This window comes from Phasianus colchicus, chromosome 9, assembly GCF_987193195.1.
Source record: "Phasianus colchicus chromosome 9, bPhaCol1.hap1.1, whole genome shotgun sequence".
Classification (NCBI taxonomy): Eukaryota; Metazoa; Chordata; class Aves; order Galliformes; family Phasianidae; genus Phasianus; species Phasianus colchicus.
In genome coordinates, this window is record NC_143444.1 from 23713493 (window position 1) to 23722327 (window position 8835).

The 8835-nt window shown below is 44.2% G+C and overlaps 1 protein-coding gene across 1 annotated transcript; it reads right to left on the reverse strand.

Moving 5' to 3' along the window:
* Positions 1-1544: 1544 nt before the first annotated feature.
* PRDX1 (peroxiredoxin 1) lies at positions 1545-7840 on the reverse strand. The gene is made up of 6 exons (XM_031601546.2): positions 7684-7840; positions 4982-5098; positions 4349-4502; positions 3980-4102; positions 3051-3181; positions 1545-1924 (listed from the first exon to the last, which is right to left on the reverse strand). The coding sequence occupies exons 2-6, from the start codon at positions 5085-5087 to the stop codon at positions 1839-1841; spliced, it is 600 nt and encodes a 199-aa protein (XP_031457406.2). The 5' UTR covers positions 5088-5098; positions 7684-7840; the 3' UTR covers positions 1545-1838.
* Positions 7841-8835: the final 995 nt, after the last annotated feature.

Below are 8835 nucleotides of genomic sequence, written 5' to 3' on the forward strand. Positions count from 1 at the left end.
TAAAAACAAAACACGTTCCAATAGCCTGAAGCACAAGAGCCATCCCAAGGACTGCTGTTACCAATTCTCTTATGCTTTAAAGTAAACAGAGCAAACAATACAACTACAGTTTGACACTAGACTAGCTCTGACCTCCCCCATTTCCCTTTCATCAGCAGGGCATAACTCCATGTTCAGTATTGCTTCAGTAGCTGTTCACTCATCTTGAAGCTCATCAAGCATATAAATACAGCTTCAAACGCAAGTGTTTGCTTAGACCCTGCAACTATTACTTCAACAACCTATGGATGTTAAGCTGCTCTGTGACTCCTCATGGAGACAACATGGGCTCTAAACACTAAGCAAAGTGATGCAACTGAGAATTACTTCCACACACCTTCTGGAATTTGTCATAGCTAAGCAAGACCAAAAGGATTCACTTTCAGTATTTCTCACTGTAATTCTGCTCCCACCGCTCCAACCTCATCAGTTCAGTACTCAAGGCATCTGATGACCATTTCTGACTCTTTTAAAGTAGCCCTGGGCCTCAACTTTGCTACTGTTCACTTCAGCAGGATAGAACTCCTAATTGAGGAGTTAGAGACAAGGTCTTGGCATTTGAGAGTTGGATCTTTACAGGTACATAAACATCACAAGGCTCTAACTCACTTGCACTGCAAAGCAATAGCTCCTGCTGATCTGAACATCATTACAAGGCACCTGTAACCATGAAGCCCCATGGCCAACACAGCTGTAATTTAGTTAAAGTTAATGAAGGCTTATGTGCATGTTATAAAACTCATTTGCGGTACAAAGATGAAAGGTGAGGCTGAGCCAATCCAAGTATCCAAGTTTATAGTGTCACCCTTTTGATCTTCTCCAGTACCTTGCAGTCATATGATCAACTAGCACGCTCTCACTCCTCCCAGGACTCTCAACTCCATGTTGTGTAACCAAAGAATCCACATCACATATCCAAGGAAATTTGTTTTCCAGGAAGCCCAGTACTCCTCTCCTCTAGTGTCTTCAAACTGGATGTTAAGATTCCCAGAGTTTTTGCCTATGCAATCAAATTTGACCAAAATAAATGCAGAAATAAATTTACATTGTACATGAAGACTTGCCTGGCCTCTGTCAGCCACAACTGGGCTTCACACTCCGGGCACTGTAGTATTTCTTAACCCTGACAGATCCAGGTCAAACTGTGCTCCTCTACATTCCAGATTTTTCTTCTGCTGAGAACTTTCCTATAGAAATGTAGAACTGAGGTGTTAGTATCTCCATTGCAATGGAGCTGCAGAAGGCTTCCAGGAATTAAGCTGTCTGCAGGCAGTTCAACAGACTGAGTTGCGAGACCATGATCTTTTACTGCTATTTAGAAGTTGTCTTACTGAACCAGAGCATTACACCATAACCCATATGCTACAAAGGAGTATAGTTCCCTCTACAGAGATCACCTTTGTGTATCTTCTGGTGAATTAATTTTGCCACTACTTGTCAGTGAACCAGAAGCACAGCCTGCGTCGCTCTTCAAACTTTTGACTACATAAGACCAGTACACGATCTGCTCTTTCCACAAGTTTAATAGTTACAAAAGGATACCATTGTTCTATATGCAACACATGGCTAACCACATACACTGCATTGTCACTAAAGTCAATAGGCCCTGATGTACAGATATTGATCATTAGGGTTTTCTATGAAGTTACTGTCAACAGGACAAACTTTCCTTCAAGTAAAAAAGTTACTGTTTATACCTACAGCATGATCCCTTGACTCAAATGCAATTATTTAGTCAAAGTTCGGTAACTGGTACTTGCTCTTTATGTAAGGCATACTAGTTTCCACTCAATGAAAGTTTACTTCTGCTTGGAGAAATACTCTTTGCTTTTCTGAACATCAGGCTTGATTGTATCACTGCCGGGCTTCCAGCCAGCTGGGCACACTGAAACAATAAGAACATGTAAGCCTTCCTAGCCACTCCTGCTCAATGTTTTACAAAGACATTAAAGCACACTAGCAACAACTCATAGCTTTTAAGATTTTTGCAACATACAGAACATACATTAATCAATTCAGCATTATCTTCAGCTCTCAGCTTCTGACCGTTGCTATATACCTTATCCTAGCCTAGACTTCAGTCTTAGCTCTGTAAGAAGAGCTTCTGCCAGATTTTGACTACTCCAGGGCACAGTAAACCTCAAAAGGCTTCATTTGCAAGACATGTGACTGCCCCATCAACATATATTAGGGATACCTCCTCAGTTGAAAAAGAAAAATAGAACATGGCATTCAAGTTATGAAACATTGATGCTTTTCAGGCTAGGGCACAAGTACAATAGCAGCTGGTTTTATTAAAGTGCAACATCAACCAACCAGTTCTGAAGCAAGTTAAGTAGTAGCAACACCTGCAATTAACTAATGTCAGCTAAATACTATTAACACCTATACTAAACAATTTTGGCTTTAATAAACCACAAAGCTTTCATATGCAGTGGTTTTGGTTTTTTCTTCTTCTTTTAGGCAAAGCAACCAGCCTCAAGAACCTTTGTACCACTACTACAGGCAGAAGAACTCTGCCATTTTCCCCTTTGCTTGGCCTCAATATTCACAGACACAAATAAACAGAAAATTTAAATGCTCTAACAGACTGCTTAATAAACACATCAGTATCAATTGTGTCAGTCTATCAAGTCTGAGAGCTGAGTCTAAGTTAGTTTTGCCTGTAGAGGCAAGCATAAGACATGTTCTTCAGCATTTGAGTATTTTTAATACCCTTCTTCAATTAGAAGAGCGTTGTCTAATCAAAGAAGATAGACTACTACTACGTCCTTGCCAAGATGCCCAGCACTTGGTTTAAGTGATTTCAACATCAGACAAATACTTGATGGACTATTAGCTGGAATAAGGTTGTATGGTGTTAAGGTGCACTTCAAACAGCTTTACAGAAACAGCTTCATTACAAGAAGCACAATTCTACATACATACTTAGTATCTTTTAGCAAACCTATTTAACCTTAGTTAATACTGTTCTCTAGAGACCCATTTAAGAAATCAGAGTGAACCCTTACCTTCTCCATGTTTATCTGTAAACTGGAAGGCCTGCACAAGCCTGAGGGTCTCATCAACAGAACGGCCAACGGGAAGATCATTGATTGTTATCTGCCTCAAGATCCCCTTCTCATCAATGATGAACAGACCCCTACAAAGACAGACCTGAAGTTAAACACAGGTTCTGACAGATTTGTTTGAAGCAAGTTTTGTCAAGTGAGTTTCAGAAACAATACTCTATCACAAAACTTAATAGCATGATATAGTATTATTGACCCCTTCCTTTCCCAAAAAGGAAGAGCCCTCTGTTTATACGCTTAATACAACACCATGAGGAAATAATCAGACATTCAAGAGGAGCTAAGAGAGACAGCAGATAAATATGAAATAAAATGCTACTTTCCTGTGTTTATTTGGATTTAAGGAATATACTAGTGGAAAGAAAAAAAAAACACAAGGGAATTCCTTCTGAAGAAGAAAAAAAACTACGCAATTCTTACAAATACAGCTATGGCCAATCACCAATCAGTTAGTTCTCTAAAGTCACATGAAAAATTAGCAGTTCAGCTCCCTCAGCAATTTCACCTGTTCAGCTGACTAAAAGGTAAGGCATGGCTTTTAATTCCTCACTAAATACCTCTAATCACTTTCATGACTACGTAGATCTTGTATTAGCCATATCTGCATAAGCTCACCTGCATCATGTAGATAGGTAACGCTTTAAGTAATGCTGTTATCAAAGGAAAGCAGCAGACATTTTATCTAGCTTACCAAAACCATAAGTCTAAACAAGTAACGTCTCTCCTTGTAGAAGTGTGATAGCTTAAAGCAGCTTACATCTTGAATAGCTAAGAACTTCAGTTCACTGTGGGTGTTCAAGTATATGCAAGTTCTGCATTAAAGTTGTCTGTTGCAATAACATTAACAGGTTTACCTTACTGCTTATTACCTGTATGCAATACCTTCATCCTCTTTAAGTACTCCATAGTCTCTGGCAATGGCACGCTTTGTGTCAGAAACCAGTGGGATTTTCATAGTGCCCAAACCACCTTGTTTCTTAGGAGTGTTGATCCTAAAAGCAAAAAGGTCAGTTCATAAGTGCAGAGGCTCACCCTAAGTGCACTCAAGATGCACAAAGGGTGCCACAAGGTAACAAAGGACCCCATTCTGTTTAGAAGCACTTGGAATGACAGCACTTCCTACATGTCTTTATTTGATACACCAGTAAATTAAGCTTGTCTGAATACTCAGAATCCAGTTCCTGTAAGAATTGAGGCCAGGCACAGTACTGGTAAAAGGTTTAAAGGCTGATTCTTACCAGGCAAGGTGACAGAAGTGAGAATCAACAGAAGCTCCAATTATTTCACAGTTAATTTTCTTGAATTCATCAGCTCTGTCACTGTACGCAATAATTTCAGTTGGACAAACGAAAGTGAAGTCCAGGGGGTAGAAGAAGAACACAACATATTTTCCTAGAAGAGCAATGTCACCAGTTACTCTTACATTCAGTTCTATAGCAGTACCAAACTTGCAAACAGTGACAGAATAGCTTTCTAGTACTTCAGTAGAAAGAAACTTCATTAGTTAGAGGGAATTCTATTTTCCACCAACAGATAAACCTACAAAATTTGGTAGCTCTACTTAACATTTTGAAGATGTTACATCAGACTCAAACTGACTGAAGCTAGGATAAGACTTAACTGTTCTATTTTAGAGGAATTTTATGCTGATAGCCAACAATCATAATTAGGACATTCAGCCATGCTGTCAACAGCTTCCCAAACATATTCCAGTCAGCAATGAAGAAAATCACTGTAGATTGTCTACAGTCAAGTGGTCACAGTTACTTGGAAACCAAATCAAAGGCTTAATTAGATGTTCCCCTGCCCCACCCCCCAACTCCTGCACATGGGGAGATCACATTTGTGTATGTGCATCTAATTACACCTACCTCTATAGTCAGAGAGATTGATATCTTTGAATTGCCCATCTGGCATTACAGCTGTGGCAGTAAACTCAGGGGCTGGTTTTCCAATGAAAGCCTTTCCTGAAGACATCTTGATTTAATCTAGAAAAGAATTAATAGTGCAGTTTAGATAGTTGTATGTTTGAATATATCTGACTTCCAGGTGCATCATATCAGTTTAAACATCAACGGGGTAGTTAATCAGCATCTGATCTTGCAGCAAGGCTTAAGAGTAAAATTCATTTTAAGCTCATCATCTGGGTAGTCAGGTATCCAGATGAAACTACTAAGTAGATGCCTTATAGCATGTTAGTTTCTTAACAATAATTATCTTTGACCAGTAACAGCTCATCAGACAGTTAACCCTCTCCCAGCCTGTAGTGTGAGTACAGCTAGAACTCTTAAGTCTTCCAGCTCCAATGGTTGGATGAATTAGAAAGCCTTTCTCCTAAACTTCTGATGAAGAGACTCTCCTTGCTCAAGTCCACAAGGGAACATAAGGCCTCAAACCTTGTCTCCAAGCAGAGTTTTGTTAATCTCTAAGAGAACAACACTCTCCATAACTACTCTACAGCCTTGCAAACAAAGAAACCTTGTTTTATTTACAAACAAAAGACTCATTATGTATTTTGATTCACATTTTACATTAACAACGTAAGTTCCATGAAGTCTTAAACCAGTGAAACCAGGCTGGTTCCCCTGAATATTTCAGTCTATTGAGAAAGAGTAGGAGCATACGAGGCCAAGAGAAGTTTACTTCTGGCCACCAGCCCTAAGTCTTTGTAACATGTTCTGTACAGCACTTCAGCTCAGTCTACAGATGCAGCATTTCAGGATTCAGCGCTTCAGAATTCCAGTTACTTCCAGAGCGCTATCCTTCAAATGGACAACTTCATGAACCTAATTCCTTCAGATCAGTCTTCAAGCAATCTCTCTGAAGTCATTTTACATGCTGTAAAAGAATTACCTGGCATAGAGACACAAGCCTCTGAAAGGTTAATATTACTGAGTCTCATACTGCTACAGAAAGCTGAGATTCAAACCCTGCTTGCATGGCACAAAGTCCATTCCAGAACAAGCCAGATGCACTTAATTTCTTGGCTCCTTCTCCCTTACCAGAGCTCCTGAAGAATTACCTCAGATGTCATAAGGATTTAATTTTTATTCAAGTTTAAACTGATCAATTTAGAGCTTCTATGAGGAGTTTAACATTTGAAGGCTCCTCTTACATGCAGTGAAGACAGACAACAACCCCCTCCTTCATTTCTCTTTGCAAAATGCCACATTACTCAGCATGTTTAACTGCCTCATACAAAAGGTTCCACATTCCTAGTTCATCCAAGGGATTCATCTTCAATTGCAGCAAAGCAGGACATAGTCTTATGAAGGTAGCCAGAACTGCAAAGCATTCATAAGATGGCACTGAAACAGCCTAGCATAATGACATGAATAATCCCTCTGATCACTTCATGGAGCCATAAATGCAGATGCTATTCTAAAACTACCATCGCACAGCAGCTCTGAGACATCTTCTACCAGAAAGTTCTGTCTTTTAAACAGTACCTATTTTATCTGGAGTACACGACCCCGTGTTTTACCATGGAATTACATTCTTCCCCTGTACTCAAGCTCAAGGTCATCCTTTTGCTCAGACTATGCCAGACCTATATTTGTTCCATCAGCACTTCCCTGGAGCATAATGCTAGGGATACGGTGTCAAATACAGGCAGTCAGACTGCTCTCTGATACTTCTGATAGAGGAACTGTTGTCCCTTTTTAGATAACCTGCAAGTCTTCAACATCGGGTTAGGAGGTTTAGTGGTAACCTACTGCAAGAGCTGTGCTCTGAAGCAAGCAGATGCAATTTGCCACCGCTTGCCCTCCCAGGCAGGGGCAGCACGCAGCCACACGTTCTGCTTGGATTTCCAGCCACAGCGTTTCCTAATCCGCCGAACAGAGCACAGACTGCGTGCGAGCTCCTTTCGTTCTACAAGCACGGCGCTGCAAACGGAGCGCAGCTCCAGCAGCTCAGAGACCGCCACGCTGTAATGATAACAAGCCAGCCTACATTCAGACTGGAAATTCACACCTTCAGGATGCTCCAATGGGAGCGAAAGGCTGTTCCAAAACACGGCAGCCTTCCCCTTCACCGCCCCAGCAGTGCGATGAAGGTACCGAGCTGCAGTCGGAGAAGGGCGGTGCGACCATTCAGCTCCCGGCGGGGCCGCCCCGCAGCCGGACCGGGACAACCCGCACAGCAGCCCGCAGCCGGACCGCTCCGCGCACGCCGCCCGAGGCCCGGCCCGGCCCCGCTCCGAGCTGCCCCCGCCGTGCAGCTCCCGCCGCTCCTCCCCGCGCAGCGCCGGCGGAGGGCCGGGAGGCGGCGCGCAGGGAGCCGTGCCCGGCCCCTCTCTGCCCCATGGCCCTTTCTTTAAAGAAAGGGGGAAAAAACCACACGCCAAACGGCTGCCGAAAGCGGCATCTCCAGCAGAGCCCTCCCCTGAGAGCAGCGTGCGCAGCGGGCTTCGCTCGACCCCTTCCGCAGACACGGAAAAAGAGAAAGGGGACGGGACCAAAGCCATAAGCGAAAGCAACGTGAACCCCAATCCCCCCAAGCGACCCCCACCCCGAGCACTGCGCGCTTGCAGGCGCGCTCCGATCCCATCCCGCTCCCCGCCCCCACTCACACAAAGAGCCGCGCACCGCAAAAGCTGCACACCGCACTCCAGCAGGAAGCCGCGATCTGCCGCAGCCCCCGCCGCGCCGCCCCTTTATAGCGGCCCCGATCTCGCGAGGAGACGGGCGCGGCGCTCCCGGTCCGTTCCTCCCGTCCCGCCTTCCCGGGCCGCCTGCAGGGGCAGCATGACTCGGCACAACGCGGCCGCACCCGATAGCCGCCCCGCGCCTTATCTGCCCCGCGCTGTACGGCCGCTGCAGAGCGGCAGCGCTCACCGCTTGGATGGCGGCTGGGCGGCGTCGGGGAAACAGCCGGCGGAATGGTTGGAAGCGGTTCACGGAGAGATGAGTCAGGTGGCTCGCTAGGAGAAATGGCTTTAATGCTTCAATAGAACCAAGCCGCAATAATTAGGAGTCATCAGAGAGGGAGGGGAAGAATGAGATCCAGCTGGTATTTATTTGCCAATTAGGTGAATGGGAGTTTGTCACTGACTTCAGTAAAGTCGGACCTATGAACAAAGCAGTGTGTGCTCAGTGCCATGCAGGCGTGGGGTCACATCTGCCTGCTGTTACTTTCTTAACGTCGCGTGGTAAGGAGAACTGAGGGGTATAAACTGAGGTATCGCTGCAGCTCAGGCACATGGGAAGGGATTACCCGGGCAGGCCAGGCAGTCCTAATTAACGCCTCTACAACAAAGCAGTCTCCCACAACTCTAGCATGTTACCAGCACACAAAGCAGTAGTGGCTTTCTCGTGATTCAGTGCTCGTTTCTCACAGTTACATGCATAACGTACCCATTTTGTATGGCTACCACCATGCACTTTGCTTTGGGTTTGTGCCTTTAGCACGCCCTGCAGCAGACACACAGCAATTGCACAGCATCTGATCCCTGCACGCCCTGTAAATGCTCTGCAGAGCTCATCTCCATCTGTACATAAAGCCCGATGAATTCTGAGCACGCTGACCTCACTGCACACACAATATTCCTGGAGCCCAGTATGAGTAAAATCCTGTATGTATGGGGACATTTTAACATAATACATGCAAAAATTCATAAGGCAACAGATGGGTGCTCCCAGGCCTCTGGGCATTCATGCACAAGCAGCTGCTGCATGCTACCTGAAATGAAAACAATTACCTATCATTAAACATACAAGGCACG

What these genes read in the sequence shown, in the direction of transcription:
- PRDX1 (XM_031601546.2), bottom strand. Translation starts at nt 5,087, where the DNA reads ATGTCTTCAGGAAAGGCTTTCATTGGAAAACCAGCCCCTGAGTTTACT. An exon ending in GATGAAGGTATTGCATACAG is followed by an intron (nt 3,182 to 3,979) that starts GTAATAAGCAGT and finishes CTGTCTTTGTAG; the next exon opens with GGGTCTGTTCATCATTGATG. An exon ending in TACAGATAAACATGGAGAAG is followed by an intron (nt 1,925 to 3,050) that starts GTAAGGGTTCAC and finishes TTATTGTTTCAG; the next exon opens with TGTGCCCAGCTGGCTGGAAG.